General features: G+C 43.9%; 2 protein-coding genes across 2 annotated transcripts; one reads left to right on the top strand and one right to left on the bottom strand.

The window, feature by feature from the left end:
- Positions 1 to 1,940: 1,940 nt before the first annotated feature.
- Positions 1,941 to 15,638, top strand: CFAP100 (cilia and flagella associated protein 100; the record flags this gene model as incomplete). Its single annotated transcript, XM_084292905.1, has 14 exons — positions 1,941 to 2,007; positions 2,413 to 2,499; positions 3,316 to 3,419; positions 4,496 to 4,688; positions 5,247 to 5,314; positions 5,962 to 6,125; positions 6,755 to 6,835; positions 8,366 to 8,638; positions 10,306 to 10,357; positions 11,823 to 11,974; positions 12,634 to 12,769; positions 13,239 to 13,441; positions 14,447 to 14,540; positions 15,525 to 15,638. 14 exons carry the CDS (start codon positions 1,941 to 1,943, stop codon positions 15,636 to 15,638), a joined length of 1,788 nt encoding a protein of 595 aa, XP_084149031.1.
- A 1,224-nt stretch (positions 15,639 to 16,862) lies between these two features.
- On the bottom strand, positions 16,863 to 27,509 carry ZXDC (ZXD family zinc finger C; the record flags this gene model as incomplete). Its single annotated transcript, XM_084292516.1, has 10 exons — positions 16,863 to 18,415; positions 19,464 to 19,565; positions 20,434 to 20,606; positions 21,568 to 21,652; positions 22,420 to 23,105; positions 23,482 to 23,652; positions 24,315 to 24,445; positions 24,563 to 24,641; positions 25,720 to 25,872; positions 26,345 to 27,509. 10 exons carry the CDS (start codon positions 27,507 to 27,509, stop codon positions 18,329 to 18,331), a joined length of 2,832 nt encoding a protein of 943 aa, XP_084148642.1. The 3' UTR covers positions 16,863 to 18,328.
- Between the last annotated feature and the right edge of the window lie 2 nt (positions 27,510 to 27,511).

A 27,511-nucleotide genomic window follows, 5' to 3' on the forward strand; every position in this document is an offset into this window, starting at 1 on the left:
CCCTGCTGCAGGGAACCCGGGCCAAGGCATCCCTTCCGTGCATGGGCTGGGTGCCACCCGACAGCAGGCGTAGGGGTTCCCATGGCAGCACAAACAGAAGGACAACAGCCGGAGCTGAGCTGAGCTGCGCTGTGTCTGCTGCACCACATCCACAGCCGTCCGTGGAGAGGTCTCCTTTGGGTGAGAAGCCATAAAAATAAAGGGGTGAGAGCAACTGCAGCATTTTCTTTGCTTGTCAGCATTGGACATAACTGTGCTCAGACAAGCAGAGGTACTGGGGTGTTTCAGTGGGAAATCACACGCACTAATGGCCTCCTCCTCTGCGTGCCAGCTGGGAAATGGGACACATCTGTCCCTGCAATAGCTGCCCCACAGCTCAGAACTTGAAGCAATTTCCCAGTGAGCACGAGCCTTCTCTGTGAGTGATGTTATCATTTAAATTATTTGAGTATATAGCACATATGCTTATCACATACTCTGGGAACGTAGTGGATGGATTTTATTGTATTATTTTTAGAATTGTTTGCATGTTTACTTTGGCTTTATTTTTTTTTTTTTTTGCACAGCAGATTGGTGCTTGGAAAATCACTGAATAAACGTTTCAGTAGATTAAAGCCATGAATGCCTTATCTTCTGATTCACATACTACTGGATATTGATGTGTAACTACTGAAACATAAAAGTGTCAGAGGCAGTGAAATACATGCCAAATGATTCTAGCAACAAAGTATTTTTCATTAGCATTATGGAGCTTAATAATTATAATTAGCACAACTCGTGCTTCTGTAGCTTTTGGCATTATTTCTAAAGTGCTGTGCAAACAATCTATTAAAAAACAAAAACAAAAAAACATAAAAACCAATATCCTCAAAACAAAAATACTTTAAAAAAATGAATATTTATAAATTAATCTTAGCAACAGGGCTTTGTATACTTTGTTAAGTGTATTACAAAGCACTTTTTATCTCAGGGAGCTTCTCTGACAAATTATTTGCAATATATCAGTATCTTCTGTCTAGTCCTGCTTTTTAGTCCTATTCCCTGTAGCAGAAGTTGGAATCAACCACTTGAACAAAAAGATTTTGATGAGAAGGTTTGGGGATTACAGAAGTCAAGGTGTGCACTGAGAGGGCTGAATGTTTGCTAGAACTGCTCTGTGTATTTCACAAAGTGTATTCATCTGAACATTGCCTTCCTACACCTGGCCTGATGGGTTTTTCCTCTAAAACTCACAACATCAGCAAGGTTTATGTTGTGGCAGGACACAGATGGGGGACCCCTAGAGAAAAAAAATCCCATGAAGTTACACCCAGGTTCAGAGAGACATGAAATCTAAGTGAACAGTCAAGGATACTTTTGGAAAAGGTACTTCAGGTTCTGAAAAGCAGAGAGAAAACATTTGGGGCACATTCAAACAGCTTAAATTCTACCTCAGTCTCTGTCTCTCATCAATGCTGAAAGTTTGACACCTCTGAAGAATAAGATACTAATTGGGCAGCTGCAGAAACACAGCCAGTAGAAAACACAAAGCACCAAGGACGTACGTGGAAATTAGGCCAGATGAGTTTAGCTCAAAATACATGAAAACTGGAGGCTGTTCAGAGCAAATAATGATGCTTTAAAATAGCCTTAAAACTAGTGCAAGCGGAAGAGGATATTTTCTGCTGTGTCTTATACCAGTGTGGATCAGGAATGGTCCCAGCAGCAGAATTACATCAATTGAACTAATACCTCCCTGGACCCAGCTTGCTGCCTTTGTTGATTACAGGGTAACTGTAACAATGATCTATCTGTTCTTTGTGAGTGAGATCATTACAATTATGTCTTTTCCCCTAGGACCTACAGCAAAGACTACAAAAGAGATTGGATTCAGAGAAACAAAACGCTAACCTTCAACAGTTTGCCAGCCTAAAATTAAACACGAATCAGTTCCCTACAGCATGTCTGTGTTGTCCAGCAGTCATTCAGCCTTATCACAAGAAACCCACAGTACTGGAGCAATTTCTGGTAAGAGCTTTAGGGAGTAAAAATGTTGCTTGTGAACCAGCATGGGCAGATGAAAGCATGGGTTTAGATCAGAACTGGAGCTGTGAATGGAACAAGAAAAGGCAAGGGACTCGAGCTGCTTATTGCCTCCAAATTGTTTTGTCTTTGCTTTCCCATCATTGCGTATGTAAGGAGGACTCTTGTTTTACACAGCCTTCACATCAGCCAAGGATCAGCATCTCCTGTTTGTTGTCAGAACACAAACATTTTCCAGTTTGCTGAAGCCTTTTTTAATTCCCCCAGACGCAAAAAGTTCAGTGGTTAAGATCCAGAAAGCCCCTAGGCCGTCACTGCTGTAAAACCTTACTGCATCACTTACTGGCAGGTCCCAATTGATTGATTTGTTTATGGTTTTCTTTGGGCCAGGGTCAACGATGCCATCTCCACATGAAGAGTCAATCTCTGAAAGTCTCTCTTCCAAACCTGCAATGGAAACGTACCTTGGGCTGTCAGGTAAGGTCATGATGCTCTGGCAGCTTTTTGTGGTTAGGTCAAAGGAGAGGTCTGTGTTCATACTCTTCTGCTCATGATCAGGTTAGACCAACTCCCAAAAGCTTCAGGAAAAGTTCTGCCTGAGGAAAACAGGGAACAAACACTTCAGTAAATGAGGTTTGGAAATGGGAAGATGGACTGTAAGGGAACACAGCTCTTGCTCTGCCATCAACAGCTCCTCAGAGAAGGGCAAAGGAATTAGTCTGGTCTCTGACAGATCTCCTAGTAGAGCCAAGATCTGAGGCCCTTCCTGAGTTTTTCTTGCTCTCTCAGACACTGATTTTACCTTGAGCATTTACCCAGGCTGACTTTATATCACAGTATTAAATTGTGAACCAGAGTCTTCCTGCACAGGGGCAAAAAGCATTCTGCTCTTCAGACTTGGGCCTGGCTAAAGCTTTCCTGATTTACAGATAAACTAATTCTTTTGAGGCTTTGACAATTAACTAAAAGCTTATATTTATATTAACAGGTATGACCTATGTATAATACTTTTCCAATTACCTCTCCTGAGAGGACTAGGTACCTACCAGCTACAAGAGAACTGGAGAAGGTCCAAACAATCGACACTTGTTATATTGGGGCTTCTAATCTTGGAGTGGGATTGTTAAATGCTAATGTTAAATGTTAAAGTCAGCAGTCAGCTGTCACCAGCCAGAGGCATACATTGTCTCAGATCAGGAGATGTGCTGCTGCGGTCCAGCACAGCAGTGTCCCTTTGCACTAGGTCCTGACGTTCTGCCTTGCACTTTCTACATCCTTGTCTATTTCTTGCAGAATTCCCAGAGGAAGATGAAAACCCAATGAAAAATCCTTTTACAATTCCTCCAGATCTTGATGTTTTCTTAATAAGGGACAAGGAAAGAAAAAAGGCTAAGGAGGTATGTACACGTTTTACACCAGTGCATATAGAAGGGGCTCACTAGGGGAGGCAACCAACTAATACAAAATGAGACCAAAGTTTACTGCATGAGAGAAACAACACCTGCGATATTCAGCTGAGAGTCCCCCAGATCAGCTACAAGTCCACTGAGGTCCACAATGAAAGATTACGCTTACCAAGGGCAAATGCAAGCATAGGCTTGCTGGTCACTAGTGCACTAGCCTGGAGAGCTGGGTCCATGGAACATCTTTCTTCCTTATTTCCACTGTGGATTTTCCCTAGGGCATGTGATCCAAGTGGAGTAGGAAGCATGGAGAGCTTATGGTGCCCCTGAGAGGCCCGAGAATTTAGATGATTGCAGAAGCCAGGCAGTAGTGTGGAAGCAAGAGGTTTTTGTTTCTAAATCACAAAGGGAAGGCTCCAAACAAGCTTAGGCAAGCCTCCTCACCTCACCAACTGATGACTGATAGTCTGTGTTCAGCTTAGGTTCAATGTCACAATGTAAATATGGGGAAGGGCCTAGCAGGAAGTGCACTAAGGATGTCTGCTGCCTGATGTCCTCAGCCTAACCCAGGCCCACACTGAGCCCGGAGCAATGAATTACAGACTTCAGCCCAAAGCTTTAAAGAGGGTTTGAAGAGACATCCTCAGTTCAAACCTGAGGGTTTACATGCCTGTGTGAAGGCTGGCTGAGGTGGTACTGACCGTGGGCTGTCCTGTTCCCTTTGACTAGGGGAAGGATGAACCTCTGATAATTTCCATTCTGTCCCAGGAATAACCCAGGAAGGAAAAATGAGGACACTGAGTGGGTACAAACTGTCACAGCTAGTGGCTGGATGCAGAACGCAAAATCAACAAACTAATGAGAACAGATACTAAGAAAAGAAACTAAGTGTTTTGGTTGCACCAAGAGAGGGTATCACTGAGATCAGTCAGATAAACCAGGCAAACAGGCATCAGCAGGGTATCAGTTGCTGCTAATTTTTAGACTGTGAATAACCACTGATGTCATTAAAAACCACAGCAGACAAAACACATTATCAAGCTGTCTGCATAACTGCTTCCTCCTCATAGGAACGTGAAAAGATGAAGACCATGAAAATCCATGAGAAAATGACATACTCCACTAAAGTAAAAGCAAAGCAAAACGGGTTCAGGAAAGCTCTGCAAAAGGAGGAGGAGGAAGAAAACAGCAAACAGGCAACAGATGAGGAGAGAATGAAGGCTCTTCAGGAGTGTCTTTCATGGAAGATAGCCATTAAAAAAGGTAGGGAACTGTTACTGTCTTTGTAGCAGTGCTGCTCAGCTGGATAACAGACTACATCAAAAGTCACCCAGGGGATGGGACTAGCAGTTGGCTCTAGCTGACTTTAGTGAGCTCTTGCAGACACAGTAGTTATCTGCTGCACCTTTCTAGCCCTTGTGTGGCTAGGCTGTCTCCGTCTCATGCATTTACATATGCAGCAGGTGTCACCACCACAGTAGCTGGGGTTCCGCCATCCCCTGTGGCCACAACAGTAGCTGGGAGTCCTGGGAAGCAGCACAGAAATCAGCTGAGAGTTTGGTGGACCTTGTGTCATGGAGACATTTCCACTAAAATCCACATTTAGGTTAGCTTAGTAGACATGACCCTAAATTCCTGCCTCTAACGTGGGGAATAGCTTTGCCAACTGAGCCTAACTGATGTCAAAATGGTAATAAAATAATTGGTATTGCTGCCTTCAGTGCCAACCACATCCATGCTCACAGCAGCCACCATATTCACTGTTCTTTGCATGACCATATTTCCCCCCCAAGTCTGATGAACTTTTTGTCTTTGTTTCAGATTACCCACTAGAAAAGGAGACCTTCCGCAACTACATAAATGACAGAAGAGAAATATTTTTACTTGAGGTACTTTGCTTTCTTTAAGGACGTTGTTCTCTGATCACTTAATTATTCTTCCCTGTGTTGCTTTTTCCCCCCCATTGCATAGAGGTTGCGCTAATAGAGCATAGATGAGACCTCATGAACTGATTGTCCAAACCCTGTGTTAGAGGCTCTTAATCTATACATAGGCCAGCAATCCACAACTAAGAAGTGAACATAGGTCACTCACACCACCCAGTGGCAGCCATCCAACTATTTCCCCTTCATTTACAAGATGTGCAGATACACTGACCTTTTGGCTTTTGCTGTACCATATGTACTTTATAGCTGGGAGCCTTTATGAAACCAAAATATGGGAGCCGTGCTGGAATATCCCCATTATTCACCCTTATTGTTTTACTAAAACACCACTGAATCAATCTTTATCAGCTAGGAGTTAATTCAGTGCTAGGACTTTTTGATTCTGCCTTCAGTTTCACCACTTATTTATTGTGTTATTTCTGAAACATCTTCTGGCCTCTGTGTATCAAGTTTGCACTAAGACATATCTTGGTTTGAAATCCTTACCCTCTCTGCCAACAACTAGAAGGCAAAAAAGGAACCAAGAACGAAGCCAAAACACCACACAATTAACACCAATGAACTGATTTGCCTTTATGGGTTCATTTCAGTATGCCATGGCAGTGAAGAGAGAGGAGATTCAAAGGTTGGAGAACATAGCAGAGAAAGAGGAAAAAAAGCTGGAAAAGGCTGAACACCGCCTGGAGAAGGATATTGCCATGTTTGATGAGTTCCTGAAGGAGAACCACAGAAATTCTGTTCACGCCCTGAAAATGTAAAGGATGTTGAGGGAACCACACATATACTCTTTTGCATAGGACAGCAAGTTTTTTGCTTGACCTCCCCCCTGAGGGTTTGGACTAGCATCCAACCTCAAATTCTGTGTGTCTGGGTTTTCCCAGAGTTACAGTCCCAGTAGCATTTTCTCCCCACACATTCAATGTAACAGATGAAGGAATCAATAGTAGGGGAATCATCTTATTGCAAAAGCCCTTGATTTGGCTGCAGTGAAGAACCTAACATTGTCTCCACCACTTCCGTTCTCACAACACCCTTATGACAGGCAAATTCTTCTTCCCAACCCTTCACAGCAGGAACAGTTCCCTACGAGAAGCAAGTTGGGCACTTTGGTCCATTACAGGTATCATAAAAGCAGAGCAGCAAGTGATACTCAGCAGCAGCCCGGTTAGGGACCCCTTGAACAGAAAGGGGACCCCACAAACCCTTCACCAAGGCAAGTTGGACCTTCAGGCAGGAGCCAAGTGTCACCTGTGGTACATCTGTACCATTAAAAATATATATATTTCTAGGATTCCTCCCCATCTTTGATCTATTTTATATGCATCACAGCTCACTACCTGCTTATCGCTAAATTGTTTCATGGCTTATGTTAATGCATTCTAGCGCTGAAAAAGAATCTGCAGCAAAGACAAAGAAAATAACAGAGATCCAGATGATCAATTCCCAAATAAATAGTCTCCAAAGGTAAGAGCAGCACATTATTCTTGCTCAACCTTTAACAGCCCCTACAGCACTATACCCTTACAGTCCTTGGGGGGGGGCAGAGGGAAGTTCAGAAAACAGTACTATTTTAAAAGTCAAAACATTTCAGTGATTTCTAGACAAAACATTAGAGCTTTTGTTTTCCAGATGCTGGTTTTGTTCTCTAAAACAATTTAACAGTTTAACAAGTTTAACAGTATTTTTAAAAAGAACTAATCTGAAACCAAAATGAAATGCCTAGTCTCAGATTAAAAACAAATAAAACTACAGCAAGGCATTTTAATAGTGTCTTTAAAAATGATAATTCCCATGACAAGCAGAGCTGGCAAGATTTGTATTCATTTTTCAAGTAAAAAAAATCTATTATTTGGCACCAAAGCTATGAAATGTGGCTTGGGGGTTGATTCACTGACTGAAAGACTGAGCTTTTTTAGAGGCAGCAGGAGCACTTGGTAATACATTAATTACTCATTTTGTTAAATGCTGCCATGCTCCCTCCTATGGGCAGCGTGCAGGGAGCAGGTATTTCTTTCCTGAGGTGACAGATACTTGGGGGAAAGTAAAAGAGCTGAACCAGTTATCACCTGCCAGCCAAGGCACAATACCTCATCACATGCATCTTTTGAGCCCTTCTGAAGTAAAACAGATATTTAATGAAGGTAACTTGACTGCTTTATTTTAATATCCCTTCTTGGTGTTTGCTCACACTGAGCTCAGAGCCAGGTCAGGTCCTTTAATCTCACCGCTTCCATCTTCCACACCAAAGGTGACACAGGCCACATTAAACCCCTGGAGATACCTGCAGAGCGTGGCTGCTCTCTGCTGGCTTCCCAAGGCACAGGGGCTGAAGTTTGGGTTGGACAAGACAGCAAAATGGAAGCATTTCTTTTCTTCTAAATGCACATCTCTGCCTCTTCATCTCAATTGACACCATCAGAATGTATTTTGACATCCATCAGTGTATTTTGACACTGGCCAAGCTGCAGATGGCAGCTGGTCACCACTCCTATCAGAGACACGTGGGCAAGGGAGATCTCTGTTCACTCCCTTCTAGCTGCACAGGCCTTGCAGGGTTGGCAGATGTAAAAATTAAGCTCCAAGGCCTGCTGCTCAGATTTCAAGATTCTGCTGGAGATGTGGGTAAAATACTGCTGCTTTGACATCAAGTAACTCTCTCTGGACATGTGCAATTAGACCTGAACTTGTCTGCCTGTTTTTCAGGCTGGCCAGATGCCAGTCACCCAGACAAACTTTCCTAGTATTGTTCCTATATTAGTAAGCCCAGTGCCACAGAAGAGGTCTGCCCAGAGAGATGTGACCAGAGAGATTTCACATGAGGAACCACAGAGGGCACATGCAGGGCAGGTTCACATTTGTCTTTGTGTGTCCACAAGGACATGTGCCTTCCTGTCCCTTTTCTGTGTGGAGCTGACTGTCAAGAGTTAGAAAGAACCTGCTCAAACAGGGGCTTTCCTTCTTGCTAACATACTTTGCCCACTTCTCTCACCCTAGTGAAATATACAGATTTGAGAATACTCTGCAAGAGTACAAGATCTACAAGGACTTCCTCTATCAGCTATCTCCGAAAGAGTGGCAGGAGGAATATGTAAAAAAGCACACAAAGCAGTCGAATACAGCCTCCAAAGCTAACCAAGAAAGTGCCTCTCCTCTCACCACTGCAGAAGAGGGTAAGTGCCATGGAAGAGCTCCCCACTCCTCACCAGGCCAGCTCCATGCTCTAAATGTACACCTCTTCTGGTGTTCAGGCCCAGGCCTGACAGCTGGGTTAATGCTGCCTGTCTGTACACTACAGGTTACACAGATGCGTCAAGTTCTCTGCTGTCTGCAGAAAGTTTGAATTTAAAGCTGTTATGTGAGATCAGGCCACAACTCAAAAGCCTCCTGAAGCCTCTCTTGACAAAAAAGAAGTAAGTACGAGACAACAAAAAACAACAGTCAAGTAATATGGAGAACACTCAACTGAGAATCAGGAAGATAAAACCTACTCCTCACCTTCGCTCTCAGCATGCATAGGTCTGGGTCTTATTGGAACAAATCAACATATCAGATGTTCCAAAGATGTGCAAGTCAATACTTGTACACCTACCCCAAAAAAGCTCCATCCCCAAATCCTCTGATAAGAGCCTGCACAGGGTTTGGGCCCTAAGGTGACCCCAGGAGGAATTATAGACCTTAGGTTGGAGCAAAGCTTCTGTGTGGTCTGTTTGTGGCTGGGTTACTGGTTCCCACTGTTGGTCACATCAATCCCATCAATGAGGTCCACATTGCATTGACCACCTGCTTTAAGTAAGAGGCTTCAGGCAGTAAGAGGCTTCCATAACATGGGCAAGCCCAGACTGAACAGTGGAGAGCAGGTGAGAGTAAGAGACAAGAAGGGCCCACTTTTTTTTGGAAGGCAAATTGAACAGTTGCCTGAAAATGCAAAGCATGGGCTTGTGGTGATTCTATAGCCTCCTGAGGCCAAAAAACACCTGGTTAGCAGTAGAGTTTAAGCCAAGTCTCTACCTGCAGGGCCAGCTCCTCGGCCTCCCCTCAGAGCACTGCAGGTGCCAGGCCCTCCCAAGCGGGGCTGCTTTGTGCCACCCCTTGTGTTGCTACTGCAATTACTGGGCTGCTGCCATGTGGCAGAAACAATACATACACAAGTGGGGTTGGCACTAAAACGATGCAAACTGAGGTTTTTCACCCCTCCCATAGCCCCGGGGCAATAGGTGCGAATGAAAGCAATGAGCAGACTGCTGCCGGTGCCAGAGAGGCTCCTCTTGCCTTGCTTTTGCAGCTCAGGCTTATCCCTGGGGCTGAGCAGGGAAGAAAGAGACTGCATTGCTGGTAAATGGCAGATGGCTGTGCAGAAGAAGCACTTAACAGCCTTCTCCAAGGGCAAGTAAAAACTGCAGACTCCTGTGGTGGCCACAGCATGTTGTTCAGGAGCAGTAGCACACTCCACACAAAGCTTTCTCTACACTTTCTGTGCTGCTGTGTCTTTTTAACAAGTCTTTTGCCTCAGCCTTCTCATTACCCAAGAGCCCAGCTTCCCACCACATTTAAAGGCATTTGGATCAACACCCTCAGGTCAGGCTCCTCTGTTGAGTTCTCACCCCGCTGGCCAGCAGAGCCTGGAGCAGCTCAAAAAACATCTTGCCTGAGGATAGACGCAGCTCCTACAGTGCATCTTGGTGTGGCTTCTAGCTCCTACTGATGCCCAATCAGCCCACAGACAAACGGGGGGCAAACCTGCAAACATTCAAAGGACTATTCAGGAGAAAACAGCCAACACACAACGGAAAGGGAAGCTGTCAGCTACCTGCAGCTGAAACTAGAAGTTGTTTGAGGTGTCAATGTTGGCTAGTTGCCATGTTCATGATATACTAACAAGGTCTCCTTTGAGCTGTCATTTCTCTAAGGGCCTGATACACAAAATGCTTTTTCAGAAGTTCACGGGAGGAGCGAGAGAGCAAAACCTGCTCAGATGAAGAAGATGAGGTCAGAAGTCTTTATACTGAAACATTTACACTTTGTTCTGTGTCATTTATTGATGTTATTAATTTCTCTCACCTTCTAACCATTCATTATGGGGTTGAGGTGTTATTGTGGCCACTAATTGTAAATGTATGTTTATATATTCATAAATATTCATGTTTTTAGAAACCTTCATTATAAGTATCTTCATATAACTTTCCTCCGCTGCTTTCCAAAAACCCACTATCACTTCAAAGCTTGCCAACCCACAACAAGATACGACATGCCACAACAGGAGGTTTTGAGATTAGCAAAGTTACCGTTTTATGTCCAAAACTGAAGTTTTCTCATTCAGATATTTGCATCACTTTTTACTTCCCGAAATTCAACTTGGTGCAGCTACTGAGGTAGTGTCAAGTTAAACACCTGGCAGGAAAGTAGGAGACATTTGTACGTGGACAGCCAGGTACCTCTCTACATGCAAGAACAGTTTGACAGCTGGGGTTGAATAAGCTCTTCACTTGCTTTATTTCAGTTCGTGCCTGTTTTCTACCATCTGTGCAAAAACTGAAGTAAGAGCTTCCACTGTTTTACATCAGTTGAATGAAATTAAGGCAAAGCTAGCAGCATCACCACCCCAAATCAGCCAGTGCAATAAAGGCACACAGACTTTGTGTAAGTCTTGCCTCTCTCTTCAAGTAAGCCTTACCTCCCTCTTTTCTTGAGTTCATCACGTTGACTGCAGATCACAAATCACATAAACCTTCTCCATAAAAAGGCAAGGCTTCAGAGACAGGCCTGGTCCTAGAGAAGAGAAGAGACAGAAGGTTTCAGGAGTCAAAAATCAATGCTCAGAGTTGGGTGCAAAGCATTCAGCTTTTTGTAGCCACAGCCCCTCCAGCCCACACTGCCATAAGAAACCAGAGAGCCACTCTGCTGAGCGACAAAACTTCTTTAACCTAGGGCAGGGTCTAGTTGGTAGTTTCCCCTAACTTTTTTTTTTTTTTTTTTTTTTTTTTTTTTTATTTAAAGGGAATATAGTCATGTTTGGGGATCATGCCTGGCTGTCCTGCTGGGGGGAGCTACTAATAACTCCAGTAGGCAAAGGCACTGGAGGGCATTTCCCTCTTTCCTCATTTTGCAGTTTCATCTGGAACAGAGAGAGAGGAGTCACAAAATCATCTTATTTGGATATTGAACAACTTTTATGTTCCAAAGTTTTAGGAAATTTCTCTCTCTCTGGGATTGAAATAGTTACAAACAGCATGTTGTTTAGGCAAAGTTTTTCCAGAAAAAAAATACTTTTTTCAAGTCTTTTCAAGTTTTGTTTTGTTTTGTTTTGTTTTTCCCAACAGTTGATAAAACAAACAAGCAACAACAACAAAAAACACAAGGAAGCTTTAGGGCACCTTCTTCCAGTCTCAAATCAAAGCAGTAGAACTAGAACAAGCACAGGACAAAAACTCATCACACGTGCTTTCCTCTCCAGGAGCCTGAGCTATATTTTACTGATCCCCAACAACTGCTGTCTATTTTCACGGCGATGGAGGAAGAGAACTTGTCCTTCATCCAGAATTCCCAGGAGATGGAAGAAAGTTTGGATGAGCTCCAAAACACTTTCATCACCACACACCAAAGGACGTAAGTGTGATCCTGCGATTCTGTGAGTGATGGGAATGGGGTCCCTGTGCCCCGGCTTTCAAACACAAGTGACCTCCCCCATCTACTAGCACCTTCCCACCAGGCTGCCTAGTCCTCAAGGCACAGGCTGGGGAACTGATGCAATTAGCATTCTGTGGGGTACACACGCCAGGAAGTATCATGTAATTCTCATAAGAAAAGATCAAAGCAAGTAACAAGGAACCTGGAGCTATCCAGACCAGCATCTGTTTTGACTCAATGCAAACCCTTCCCAGAGGAAGCCAGCAGGGAACCTGAGTGTAATTGCAGCACAGTATTTCTACCGCAGGTAGGCACACCTATTCCCATTTGCAGTGCACCTTAACCCCTTGTGAATGTTTTTAAATGCAATCTACTTCCTGCATCGACTCATTAGAAATTCTCAAGTGTTATTTAGCTATGCTATTTCTCCATCCCCCACACCGACACAGGAACTGTTATTCCAGAAAACCCAAAGCTCTCTGCTCTCAGAGCTACAGTGCAAGCTGTCCAGAAATGGCATGTAGTGTTACCTCCATCTGCCGGCAGCAGGAGGGATGGTCCTGGGCTGGAAAGCAGAAGAGCAGCCAAGGGGTTCTGAGATGCCTTTTTCAAAATACCTCCCTTCTCTTCTGGCCTAGGGAGCAGGAGATAGGACAGCTGAAGCAGGATGTGGTCAACCTCAAATCCACCATCGCCAAAGAAGAAGAGAGGGCAGCAGATCTGAAGCACAGAGTTCAAGCCTTTTCTTCTGAAGAACACAACACTGATGTCCAGGTACTCCTTGAGATCAAGGCAAGGTGGGATAGCATGGCAATGAGCAGTTCCTCTCCACTGACCATAATCATCCTGGGTAAAAAGTGACAGAGGGCTGGGATCAGCACTTTTCTCAGCAGTGGAGCTGCAGCAAGGGCAGGTTTGGGGCACAGTGGAGGCAGCAAACTGGGACGAATGTGCCCACACCACACAGCTGCCATGAGGGGGGAGGAGAACCCACAGAGGCACCCAGGCCGCTGCAACCTGGCCCGGGCCACAGCAAAGCTGGGATGAGGAGGCCAACATAAGAACAGCTCAATACAGCTCTGCCACCCCAGGCACTGCAAAGCAAATTGAGAAGCAAACAACTGAGTTTTGTTGAGGGAATTGAAATCTACTGGTTTCCTTTTCTATTCTTTTGAAGGGATGTGGTGTTTCTACTGGGCAGAAGCTCACTGGTGCATCTCACCTTATCTCCTCTTATCCCTAGGACAAAATGCTCACAAGCTTGAACAAAAAGGTGCAGGAGGTCTACAACCAGTGCATTGGAGACAATGAGGCAAACCTGACGACACTGCAGATGCTGGCAGCGATAGAAAAACAGCTCAACAATTTACTGGACAACCTGGAGAGAGTCCCACCAGAAAAGATAGCACAGATTGAGAAAGCCAAAGAAAAAGAAAGGAGATTAAGGTAAAACCAGACTCTCTGGAAACAGGTCCTCTATTTTTAAACATTGAGGGTCAAAAGCAAAACCACTGAAAGAACTAAATTTTTCAAATCAACCCTGGAAACTAACAGAAATCTGACTGCCCAGGTGACCAATAGATCCCATTTTACTCCTGTGTTGCTTCAAATTCATGGTACTCACAACTCTTCATCAGCAAACAGCAGCCACAGCTATGTTAGAAAAGACCTGGAAGGTGCCTGTGTTCTGAACTGAAAGGTAAAATCTAGAAAAGGATAAAAAAAAAGTCTTCTGAGCAAAATTGATGAGAACTGTAATTTTAAGAAGACAATTTGCATTGACGGTTAAAGTAATTGGATAGAAAATTAATCCTCTGTATAAGTACATAAGAATTTTTGGCAGCTACACCAGTTTCTAAATGTTTCTTCTACAGAACTCTAAATTTAACTTGTGCTTTTTAATGGAAATAATAGCCAGTTAATACAATAAGTTCAGGTTTTGAGACATTGCTTCAGTTACCCACCTGAAAGTTCCCCTTGCAAACTGCAAAGAGAGCTGGAAAAAATGGAGAGCTGACTGGATCTGGCCATTCCCAGGTGAACCAGATTAATCAGAAGTAGCTTGAGCATTTAAAGCCAGAACAGTGACATTCTGCTCCTGCTTAGTTTCTTTCTCTGTATTTTTCTTCACCTTTGTAGTAGAAAGGGTGCAATACTTCTTCCTGATGTTCTGAGTGATTTTGCACTTGTAACTGATAAAAGAAACAAGACCCACAGGTAGCGTGCTCTGGGGATGGAAGAGAGAAACCCAGGAAGGAATCTGACCAACCTCAGCCCCTGCCTCCACACCCCCCATGCCAAAAAACACCATTCAAAGATCATTTAAAATCCAACATCACCTATACTCAACCCCCACACTCCATTGCTCTTACACTGTTAGACGACACGTATATCAAAAGCGTACTCTGTGTAGCCATGCACGTTTAAATCCTTTTTCATTCCCTTCAAAAGGTTCAGAGAGGAAAAACTAAAGCAACAGAAGAAGCTGCAGGAGGAAAGATTGCAACGGGCCCTGGAAAGAGCACAGGCAACCATAAAAAAAAAGGTCAGTGCAATAATCCATAGGAATATCTTGTCTCCATAGCCTGCCTCAGAGAAGTTGGGGGTACCCTCAAGCATTCAAGGGAAGAGCTGTTGCAAGGAGGCTTCCACAGCTGCGTGGGAATGACACCCATGCTCACGTGTAGGCCAGATTACAGGATTCATATAATTTAAACAACTGCCAGAGGGCAGCTGTGCAGAGTTATTCCAGTTCTGTGTCCTTCTACTGTCCTCCCATTCTTGTGCCTTAACCATGTGGTCCTCTCCATTGCTTGTCAATTTTCTCATTAAGCTCATTTCAACTTGATAATCTGGCAATATTAAAAAAGAAAAAAAGGCAGAAAAATCAGCAAAGGAGAAAGGAGGCAGCAGCAGGACATCCTGCAGCAGCAGCAAGCCCCTAGACCAGCTCGGCTGTATCCTCAAGCCCTACTTTTTGGTGCATAGTCCTCATCACAACAATCCAAGACTTCCCTCCTTAGAGGTATGTGCAGAACCGCAGGCCAGGGCTCCTGCTGTACACCAAGTGAACACATTTCACGGGTCAACGTGACCGTGAGGGCAGCCCAGCTCTGCCACATACCAAGCTGGTGCCAGGACAGGTGACCAAGAACAGGCACCATGAGTCCCTGCTACTTTACGCAATATACAATAGTTCTGCAGGCTCCCTCAGATTCCAACTTCCCACCTTCTTGTAGCAGTACTAACAAGGCTTTAATCAGAAAACAGCTGCAGGAACATCTACAGTCTTTGCAGAAGCTGAAGTACTAGCACATGAATCGTCTTCAGATGCTTGACGCTTACACTTTAATAGAAAAAGCACACTGAATAGACACACTCAAGCCTGCCTAGAAAGCAGCCAGCAAAGGGCCATGGCTCCAGGCAGCAGGAGAGCCCCATGGTGTGAAGCAGCTGTAGCAGGAGCCACAGGGCTCAGAGATGCTGCTCAGCACAGCACCGATGTGCACGGCCTCTGCTTTCTCTGCAGACTGGCAGGAAGCTGATGTTCCGCTCCAGCCCGCCCACCAAGAAGGAAAAGAAGAAGCGCAGCCAAGAACAAATGGATAAGGAGAAGGAAGAACTACTCTATTATTTCACTTGACAGCACAGCCTTTGCTATACCATGTAGGGCTGATAATTGTTCTAGAAAAAAGGTTTTCCTAGATCTACAGTCTGTTAGAGTCTAAGCCGTTTACTCAGTGTATGAACTTCCATAAGATTCCGTATATTATACCACAAGATCCCAGGGAAAAGAGCTAGTGACAGGTAAATACTTTTTAGCCCCCAGTTTTTTGCTTACGGAAATAAAATTTTCTCTCATTTCATTGCAGGCAACAATGTTTTTCTCATTCAGTTCTTGAAGCAGAAAGCTTTATTCCTAAAAAGCTGACTAGTGAGATTTATCACAATAACGATTTTTTTGTTATGGTAGAACTAAGTCAGGCACTTACCAGACATCTATTAAAGTCACAAACCTGGTGAATGACTACAAAAACAGAGGCTATCCCTTAGCCTAAAGGATGGGTTTTGTTATATATCAATAACTTGAGCAAAGGAAAAAAGCTATACAGAAACCAAGCTATTGACCGTTAGCTTTATGTCAGATGCATCCATACAAAGAACACCACCCAGTGACAAACTGACCATAAAAAAAAAAGCTTTATTAACCCTTTTGCACCAGCAGTTCTTCGGGTATCCATTGCCAGCAATGGACTTCAAGCCAAGTGATCCAATTTTCGGCCCCCAGAGGTTAGCGCTTTACATTCATTTACAAAGCTGAATGAGGTACATTTTCAGAAGTATAAAGATTCAGTTGCAAGTCCCATAAAAAGATGGTGTGTTCCTTGGCCATTTTATTAGATTAAGAACTGGTATGGTCCTTGAAAACAGATTAACACAGGCAATGGGAGCTTGAGGAGTTTCAGCTTCCAGAGAGAGCACGGTGACCACTAGGAAAAACACCAGTAGTCCCTTCAGCATGATTCCTCCTCAACCCTTCTACCTCTCAGGAGTGGATTCTATGCTGTGGTCACAGCCATCAAGTATATCCCCTACCAATTAGCGTGGTTTCGAAACCCCACCTGAGAGGGTTATGATATTCCCTGGACATATGCTGTAAACTCAGGATGAGAGGAACAGAGAGACCTCAATGCTCAGATAGTTAAGCAAAAGATAGAAAAAATAAAGACTGGTTAAACCAGAAGATAAAATACTGCCTACAAACCAGGACCTGAAGTTAAATGTAACCTGTAAACTCCCCCCCACCCCCTCCCATCAACCAGAAAAAAAAGTATTGTTCTGGACACATACATAGTTCAAAAGGCACAGGAAGTAAAAGCATTTCTGAATGACCTCGTGTGAATTCAACATCAGTAAAACTGTAAAATAAATAAATATGTGCAAGATTAGAAAGATCACAACGTTCTTCTGCATGACATATCTTATTTCATAAAAAATATACACATACGTGCATACACACACCTCATTGAGAATAAAAAACAGTACATACACCCTTTTATCAAATTCCTATACATAATTTTATAGGCATTCAGTACATTACCATAAGAAACATTTAAATTGCCACCTTAAAATGTAACCAAATGGTGGTTTTCCCCCCTATACAACCCTAAACTTAACTGTCTGCAATCCAATCCAGGGAAGTACAGTACATACAAACTCTTCCCCCCACCCCCCCGGCAGAAACTGCAGCTTTTCAACGGGACAAATCTAGTAACAATTCTTTTCCCCTCCCAACATATTCTAACAACTGCATATTCTGTAAACCAGACGGAAGCTCCACATGCATGTGATACTCTGTGATATCAATAACAAAAAAGTGTTAACAGTGTTCCATAAAAAAAAAAAAAGGAAAAATTAAAAAAAAAAAAAAAAAAAAAAGGTAGTGGCCAGTTTACAGCTAACTTGGCAGCAGTTCATAGATGAGATATAATCAAGGTGCTTAAAATTTATGTGACGGTCAACATCTCTCCCAAAAAAAGGGAACACAAAGATAAAACTAACCTCTCTCAGACACTGTTGGAGTCTTAGCTAATCACTTACAGTGAGTACAGTTCTATTGCAGTTCTTTTTTCAAGTTTTGCTGGAAGAATTCAGCAGATAATTTGGGATGCAGGAGCAAGGAAAGGGAGAAACTCAACATGAGCTACAAACTGATTCACAGCTAAGTTAACATTTAGAATCTAGCTTGCTAAAACAAAGACTTTAGAGCTTTCATTTTCATGGTGTAGGACATTAACTTTGTTACATGTGACAATTTATTCCAGTTTTCTGCCAAAACACAGGGGCCAAAACAATCTGTGTGTGTACACATGTGAAATACTTGCAAATTTTAGCTTTTAATTTCTCAATGCCACTGGTTTCAGCAGGAGACCAATGGAAGGGAAGCTTGAACTGTCATAGGCAGAGGTTTATAAATTTGTACTTGTTAGCTGTAGAATACTTGCTTTCCTGTGAAAACAGTAAATATTACCTCAGTTTGAAGTTTAATACAGTACTTCTCCCTGAAACAACACTGTACAGCAGCCTGCCTCGGTCTCTGTGACCATTAGGCAGACAGGTTATACTACACAGGCACATCAAGTAGGATTTACATTTTTTTTTTTTAAGAAAATCTTTCAGCTGTAACTGTCTTTAGCAAATTGCAAAGAGTGCAACCCATAGTCCAGTACTCCTAGTTTTCATATTTTCCTTGGAAAAAGACCCACACAGTTATCTCACTTTGTTGAGACATGATTGCCCAATTTGTTTTCAAGTAATAGTTCTTAATAACGGTCACTCCAGATCCTGTAAGTTTATTGTGCTTCCAGTGAACTGAGAGTTATCAGAACCTGCATCATCTTCAGTGGAATTGTGTGGCTCCTGTTAAAGCAAACAGATAGCATGAAGAGTTCAGTGGTGCTCTAGATGCTCTTAATGCTTATCACTAAGACTACCTTGACATTTATCCAAGATCAGAGAAATGCTTTTAACTGTTTAGAGGAAACCCAAAGTTCTCCTACTTCAGGGACCCACTCAGACAGTGCCACTCCATTTTTAATTTGGAAAATTTCACACAAATACTACTAAGGGAGATAAAATTTAAGATCACTGACTATTTGCTTTTCCTCTGTTAACTCTCTACCACAGCCAATGATCCTAGTACTCCTGCACTTCTACATTTATCATAGTAAGGTGCTTCTCCCAAATACAAGAAATTATTTTCTATCCAAGACACACACACACTTGGTAAGAATACTGCATGGCAGAGTTTAACAAAACCATAGCTCCACACGGTCAAATAGAAAATCTGGTGTATGTATATCCGTTAATCACTCATTGCTGCTTGGTTCTCAGCTGCTCATATTCACTGACAAGCAGCTTACCAGAACAGCAGATAACAAAATATTCATGCTAGCAGCAAGACACTGAGCCATATGAAACTTTCTGCATTTGAACAACTGAATTTCCACTGACACTCAGTAGTTAACAAGCAGTGAAACCATGGATTGCAGAACTGAGCAGACTTTAACAGCCATTCTCATATAGACACCTCTTTGACGTCTAGGACCACGATTTTATTGCCCACTTCCCACCCTTCATGTAGCCTGTTACAGTTAAGAATATCAATTCTGATCCTCTTTCTTGACCTACTTAATATCTGCAGAATGGGATTAGGAAAACAAGAATAAGGCACTTCAGTAATAAATTAGTAACGTTTAGTTATTCATTGCTCAGTAGCAGAGGAAGAAAAACAAGTGGCTATGATGCATCACAGGCTGGTAACATACACAAGATAAAACTCGCAGTGCAGTTCTGAACTCCTAATGGAAAACGAGGTATTTCCATTAGGCAGAACATCAGGGTTCACAGTAAGCTATATTCACTTTCAAGCAAGCCAATAAAACCCAGCAGCTTAGACATGCTCTACCTGAAGTATGTGAACAGGTAAATCCACTGTAAGCTGAGAATGTGATGAGGAGGACTGAGAGCTCAGTTGAAAGGGTAAATCTCCCTCTCCTGAGGGATCATCCTGTGAAGGCAGAAACATGATGCAATTACAAGACTCTGAAGCATCTCAGCACAATACAGCAAATTTCAATCAACCTTAGAGTCTTAAAAGATCTGATAAAGCAACTACTCTGTACTAGTATAAAGCCTAGACCCACCAAGATATGAAGAAAGCTAACTACCACTTAAATCCAAACCTATAAGGACAGAGAGGCAGAACTCTGTCCATAACTTCCTCCATACCAAATCTTAAGTGGAACTTACCTTCCCTCTGGATAATACGCAGATATCCACCATACCAAAAATGTACTGCCCAACATGCTCCACCAACCAGCCCACATGGATTATTAAGTATTTAAAAAAAAAAATAAATTCAAACCTTATTTCAGTAGTTTAGAGGAACACTAGTTTAAGCTAAAACTTCATTTTGCAGAAAACTTTTCATGTCAGTTTTATTTACCTTGTATATGTGACAAAGAGAGAGCAATGCAAGAATTTTGGTGGAAGGTAGGGACAGGAGTGGAGGTGGGTCGTCAAAGGGAAAGACTTTCCTTTTTCAAAGAGGAAAAAGTTCAGCTTAAGAAGTTGAATAGGATGCTCCCTACAGTTACAGTGCCTATATGGTCCAGACTGGACTGAATGTTAGCACTAAACCAAATAAATTATCTTATCCACTTGTGCAATGCATTGGGATTCTGGCCCCAGCTGTTGCATGACTGAACCAGCTGTTCTCAGGCACTTCTACACCTCCCTAAAGCCACATTTCATGTAAACTTCCAGAATATTTCTCTAGGGGCAGTCATACCTGAGTTCACAGTCAGTCAGATTTGCCTGTAAATGTGCTAGCTCAAGTAACAGAGACGAGCATGTTTGTCCTCCTCAGCTCTTACCTGTAGAAGCTGAATTTGCACATACTGTGCTCCAGTGGCAGGGTCCCTTATTGTCAGCCCCCCATTTGGCAGAACAATGTTGCCACCCAGTCGACTGCCAGTATTGGATGATGAAAAGTTTGTAGGGCTTACTTTACCACCCTTGCTTTTCCTCTGACCAGAGCCAGAAGCCCCTGAAAAAGACGGTTTAATATTTAGATAGCCAGAAGCAATTTGCCAAAGTTTCTTGCTAGCATTTTTCAATTTTATGCAGTTAATTTAAACTGCACCACTAATTAGCACTACACAGCAAATGCCTGGAACAGTGCAATATAATTAAGCACCATCTGATAGCTAAAAAGGCCAGACAGCAATCAGCTGATGAACTCCACCTGCTGACTGAGCAGTTATCTTTCTACATGAATGTCATTAAAACCACATCACAAATTGCTAAGCTTAGGGCTCTCCCCTCTGGTAGAACAGAAATACCAGCACATTTGTTATAGTGAGGAATTAGGAACTAGAACTTTGTTTTCTATTTTTAATTTTGCAACTCATTTCCTGAGAAGTCATGTACACAATTTTTCTAAACTGAAAAAAAAAAAAAAAGCATAGTGAAGCAATGAAGTTTGCATACTTCCATGTCTGCATGACCTAAATTTCACCCTGCTCTTTACAAGACTAAAATCTAACAGAGATGTTTGAGTATTTCTGGGTAACTGAAAAAATAAGTTCCTTAACACTGCATAAACATTGTTACCAAGCGAAAAACAGAAGCAAGAGAAATCCAGCTGATCTTTTCATTGTCTGTACAGAATAAATGAAAACCCACAATGTAAGACCAAAAGCGACCTTAACTTTTTTATATTCGTTTTAATAAGAAAAAATAAAAAGCAAATGAAGAAACGGAAGGATCATCTTTTTAAACATCACAGAACATAGGGTGCAAAGTTCTTTGTAAACTTACTGTGAATTTGATATTCCACAGAACGTCATTTTCTTACTAACCGATGGTAAACCATAGGCATAATTATTTTAACTACCAATAAATGGATGGGTTATTTAAGAATGTACTCTGATATCTGCTCCCATTTCACTGCCAAAACCCCTAAATACTTGTGTTTAACAAATTTAACAAAATGAGCATCTTCTCACCTGTGCTGCTCCCATTCCCTTTCTGTTTTCTTTTCTTGGCTAGCTGAATGGCTCTGTAGTCTGTTCTTGCAGACCCACTGCTCTCCTGAGGGGATAAAAAAAAATAAAGAGGGGAGGGGCAAAGGGTGCAAAGTGTTTTGAATGCAAGAACTAACCAAGACAATGAGAACAGACTAATGAATTCCCAGTCATGGTTATCTTTTATATTGCAAACACTGAATTCCAGTTTCCCATGCTGTTCACATTAGGGTTTCAGTAACTTACCTGCATGTAGTTAATATCTGGAGTTCAACACAAAAGGAAGTTAGCTCCATATTTATAAGCTTTCAGATTTTAATATGGTAATCATCACAATAGAAAGAATACCTCATGCTGTAAATAAACAGGCTTCCAATAACATAAGAAAGCAGAAAGGAATGACTATTTGAAACAGCTATGGGAATGAGGACTAAGATGAAAACGTTTCAGTTACTCTCCTAACTTAAATCTTTTCCTGCATCTAATGTACACGTAATGTACACGAGATCATCTTGTTCCTGGGTTTTCTTGTACATCCCATTTCATCCTCAGATGGATGGTTATTTTTTAAATCCCTTATTTTGAAAGGTTTTCCCTCCACTCTCACCACCAGAATTCCAACTGTTCTTAACAGAACTTATCACCATGTTGATTGTACTTCTGACAACACACAATTCAACATAACATCTTACATTCTTCATCCAAAACAAAAAAAGTCGAAACACATCACCTGCAAACTCCAAGAAAAGAGTCTGCCTATAAGGTGTAAGTAGCAATGGATAAATTCAGGGTGTCTCACTCATCTAAAGGCAAACAAGTATAGCTACTGCATACCAAAAACGAGCTGCCAGTGACTGCGCTAAGATCCATTTCTTTCTGAGCACTGTAGCTTCCTGGAGGGTTGGAGAAAACAAACTGAGTCACTACTTTGCTGCCCTCTTGCTGACCAACAACGTCCGAGCTGGGAAGCAAATTCCGTTCAATTTTAGTTGGCGTTAGTAACTCAGGCACGTTGGTACCACCAAGGCTACTAGAAGGAGTCAAAGTGGCTGTGTCAATTGTTAAATTATTGCTGGATGTCAAACTGTGCACATCTTGACTGGAATTCCTCACTGACAGAGACGCTAGCGAACCCAAGGCTTCTGCATTGACAGTCTGTACATCATCCAAATTTAAAGTGCTTTGCTGTAGAACTGTTGTGCTGGTTCCCAGCAAGAGAGAACTGTCCAGGCTCTGCGGCATGTCACTGCTGGCCACCAGTATCAAGGGATCAACCGCCTGACTTAAAGAACTGTTACTGACAGGCAGGTTTCCTCCGAGAGTTGAGCCCACCGAAGCAACATCTATCGTGACTATTCCAGAGTTCACTAACGCCATATCTGTTGCAATTCCAGAATTGTTACTTGACACGTTGGAGAACAGGGACACCAGGTCTATGTTGCTGAGATCACTTTGTCCCGGACTAGTAAGTTCGCTGCTGGGTGTGAGGGAGCTGGTTGCTTCAAGCTGAGTTAGGAGATCTGCAGCAGAATACAGTTTAAACATCTTTAATTGCTAGGACAAACAAAGAAGATAATGCTATGACTTATCAGGAGAACGAGCTATTAGGATACAAGAACATGGATAACAAAGTGCACAAACAGACAATACTGTCATCTGCTCATAAACATGGATAAGAAAGTGCACAAACAGACAATACTGTCATCTGCTCTAGGGAACACAGTGAAGATAAAACAGCAACAGTATAGTAAAGGCAACTCATCTTTCTGGGCAGGGTTCGGGCCCCTTTTCATCAGACAACGGGGATGAAAGAATATGAAAGATCAAAGGAGGAAGCTTTTAGAAACTTTTAGGTGTTCGACTGCACCTTGCCACAGTTTGAAAAAAATTCATTACCTGGACTGAAGTTGTGCTGTTTGACCATGTGTGTCTTCATACTGTGTTTGGAAGTGAACAATTTATTACAGCTTGATACAGGGCAACGTGTCTTTAATGAGTCCACATCCTGAAGATGTTTTTTGGAGTGAATATACAGACTACTACGTGCTGAGAATTTTGCGCAACAGCCTGCAAAAAAGATACAGAAAGCTTTATAGATTCATCTAGCGCGTCACTTTGTCATAGAAGGAGATCAGGTTCGTCAAGCAGGATCTGCCTTTCATAAACCCATGCTGACTGGGCCTGATCGCCTGCTTCCCCTGCAAGTAAGATTCCTGGAATCTTACTGAAGCAATGGATGTAGTGCTAAGAAACTCAGATTCCCATGTGACCACAAACCACAACAGAAAACACACTGCCTTTCCAGCAGCAGAGCCTATCACAGAGCAACAACTGAACACCTGAGATCACATCACGGCAGCAAAATGGAGCCTTGGGAAGTGTTGGATGGTACTTTTCACTGCTTTTGATGAACCAAGCTTCTGATGCTGAGCTGCAGAAACTGAGCATCAAAAGTTGGATTTTCCAGGGTAAAGCAGGTTTTTTTTAGCATGAAGAAAAAAAAAAAAATCAACCTAGAGCAAGCCCTGTTTTCTTGGCAATCCATAAATTTGAAAATGATCACTCAGTTAAATTCAGTTACTTGTCTTCTGTTTTACCTCTTCAAACTGTGTTAGAAGACTCAGTCTGAATTTCTCTGATCCTGTACCTAGCTTGTGTCTGGGGAAAAGCACACAACCTTTAGGCTATATATACACCAATTATCAGTTAATGCAAAAGTTGAACTATACCTTCTACTGGACACTCAAATGGTTTTGTACCAAGGTGGGTTATGCTGTGGCCTTTCAAGTGTTCTGCTCTTGTGAAAGACTTCCCACAGCCTTCTACTGGACACGTAAATCTCCTGTCATCTTCATGTTTCCTACAAAGGAAGGAAACCACCAATGGCAAGATTAAACCCGCTGCTTAACTTCTGCAATAATAATGAAAAAATAATAAACAGCAAGTGACTGAGAAGAGCATAACCAGAAAAGGCTACCTTTTATGTCTCAGCAGCTTGGACATACTGGTGAAAGACCAACCACAGCCTTCAAAGTCGCAAATAAAAGGCCTTTCACCTTAAGCAAAGAAAGGTTACATTAATAATATAATACCAAATTACACACTGCTATCAAGAAATCTCAAAAGCTACTTAAATTCAATCAGATTAAGACAAGAAGACTTGACCACCCCGTCAGGCAAATGATTTCTGAGTAGCGATACCACCTTCCCTCTCCTGAAGTCTGAACGTTGTTTAACACAAGGACTTTGCCTTTTCTCACGTGTACGTGGGAGCAAGGATTGTTATCAATCCATCTTGTGCTTGTCAAAACACATGGTCTTTCCTGGTTTTGTGCTCTTTTTTCGTTCAGCAATCACGGTCCATCCTGCCTTGTTTGTTTTCTAACACCAGACCTTCCACAGTGTTCTCCTAATTTTCTCCCAAATACTCTTTCCAAATAACCCACAGCTATCTTGAAGTTGCTTCAATAACCAGTGATGACATCGTTCAAAACAGAAACATGACAGGATTTTTTCCTGTTTCCATGACCTGTGAATACATGTTGATTACAGTATAATGAAGTACTTGTATTTTCCACCACTTCTATTAACCTTCACTTAACAAAGGGACACTTCTTGAAACATATTGTAAAGCCATGAAACCAGGAAAACAGAGGACACTAGCAAGTACACAAAATTGTCTTAAAAACACTAAAATGTTGGATTTCAGCCTAGCAGTAGTTCTTCCAAGTCAGGAGTGCTTGCTTGTGTTGAAATATATCTTTGTGCTGTTCCAAATCTTAGTACAGATGTTTTACATGTTCTGAGTATCATTTTTAGCATCTTATTTTGAACAAGATTAGAATTTACACAGTGATCTGAACGTCTATGAACTTGGGAATAGAGCTATGATGATTTTTATGAACAAGCTCACATGCCAAAAGCTTTATCTCTTGCATGTCAATTGTTATCTCAGATTTGGGCAGTATGTCCCGTGGACTCCTAGAATCCCAAGTATCAAGCATTTTCACTGCCTTTAAGTAACTCATATCTCTCTTCCTCTCTTCAAGACTGTCAGTCTTTCCAGCAAACTGAATTTCACTGTTGACACTTTCTCTTCTACTTCCCCAAGGCGCAAGTTGCCCCTATGAATACCTGTGTGACTCCTCATGTGGATCTTCAGTCGGCAGGCCTTGTCATACTGCTTGTTACAGCCAGGGAAGGAACAGGAAAACTGTTCTTGCTCTCTAAAGTGGGCTCGGTTGTGGGAGAATAACGCGCTCACTGTGATGAAGGTCCTTTCACAGCCTGAGGAAAGAAGGGAGACAGCGAATCAGCTTGATACAGGAGTAGTTCAGGAAAGGTGTGTTGCTTTGTTTTGTTTTAGTTAGCGACCTTCATTGTCTTCCTGGAAAGTACATCCAGATACAAAGAAAAAAACTATGATTGTGCTGTTTTTTTATGTTATTTGCATCAATTATAGCTACTTAGACAAGGTGAGTGATGAGAACATGTAGAGCCCGGCCTAGGGCACACAGCCAAAGACCTGTGCTTCAACCTCAGGCTACCAAAGCCGTAAGGAAGATGCCAAGCTCCCAGATAACCGAGGCGGTGGGGGAACAGGAGCCTGCTGGAGACCCAGAGGGCGATCCCAAAACCGAGCGTGGGCTGCAAAACAACCGGCGGGCGGGGCCGGGCGCCCCCATCCCTATCAGGTGCCAACCCCAACGGGCGAAGAAAGGCACGAAAAAGCCAGGGGACCATCGCGGCGCTGCCTTACCGGGGAAATCGCAGCGGTAGGGCCGCTCGGGCTCCAGGTGGCTGCGGCGGCGGTGGGCGGCGAGGCGGGCGGCGCTGGGGAAGCGCTGCCCGCACGCCTCGCACTTGTGCGCCGCCTCCTGCTCGTGGGCGCGGCTGTGGGCCCGCAGGTTGTAGACGGTGGTGAAGCGCTTGGAGCAGCCGGGAGCGGAGCAGACGAAGGGCCGCAGCTTGTCGTGCGAGTGCAGGTGGCGCCGCAGCTTGTAGGCGGTGGCGAACGACCAAGCGCAGCCCGGCACCTGGCAGCTGAAAGGCCGGGCAGCCGTCACCACCGCCGCCCCCCGGCCGTCCTCCTCCTCTCCTCCTCCTCCTCCACCACCGTGAGCAGTCAGGCGGTGCAGCCGCAGCTGCTGCTTGCGGGGAAAGGCTTGGCCGCAGCGGGGCTCCGGGCATGGGAAAGCCGGCGGGGAGCGCGGCCGGGGCCCACCCGGGGGCTCGGAGGAGGAGGTTGAGGTTGACGAGGCGGCCGCAGGAGGTGGTGGAGGAGGAGGAGGAGGAGGAGGCAGCGCGGAGCCAGCGGCCTGCTGCTCGGCGCCGGGCCCCAGCGTCAGGACGCCGTTCTCGATGCGCACCACCAGGCTCTGGTTGTTGATGGTGATGGTGCCCGAGAAGGAGCCTTCCTCCTCCTCCTCATCATCATCCTCCGTCACCTCACGGGCCGCCGGGGACGGAGGCTGCGGAGGTGGAGGAGGTGGTGGTGGTGGAGGAGGAGGAGGCGGCGAAGAAGAAGCGGGGGCCTCGCCCTCGTCCTCCTCCTGCTGCTGCTGCTCTCGCCCCGCTTCCCCACAGCCCGGGCCGGCCTCGGCGGCGCCGCGCACCACGTTGAAGACGAGCAGCAGCCCGTCGCTGTCGGGCGGCGGCGGCGGCGGCTGCGGCCCCGCCGGCGGCGCGCAGGGGCCGGCCAGCGGGCTGGAGCCAGGCTCCGGCTTCTCCTCCAGCAGCAGCACCGGGAAGCTGACGTAGAGGCCGGGCGAGGAGGAGGAGGAGGAGGAGGCTGAGGAGGAGGCGGCGGCGGGCGGCGGTTGCCAGGCGGGCGGCGGGGCGGCGGGCGGCGCGGCGGGGCCGCCATGTTGGGCGCCGGGCCGGGCCCGGGCCGCCTCCGCGGCGGGCAGCCCCTGCGTTTCCATCT

Source organism: Netta rufina (assembly GCF_964035555.1).
Source record: "Netta rufina genome assembly, chromosome: 10".
Classification (NCBI taxonomy): domain Eukaryota; kingdom Metazoa; phylum Chordata; class Aves; order Anseriformes; family Anatidae; genus Netta; species Netta rufina.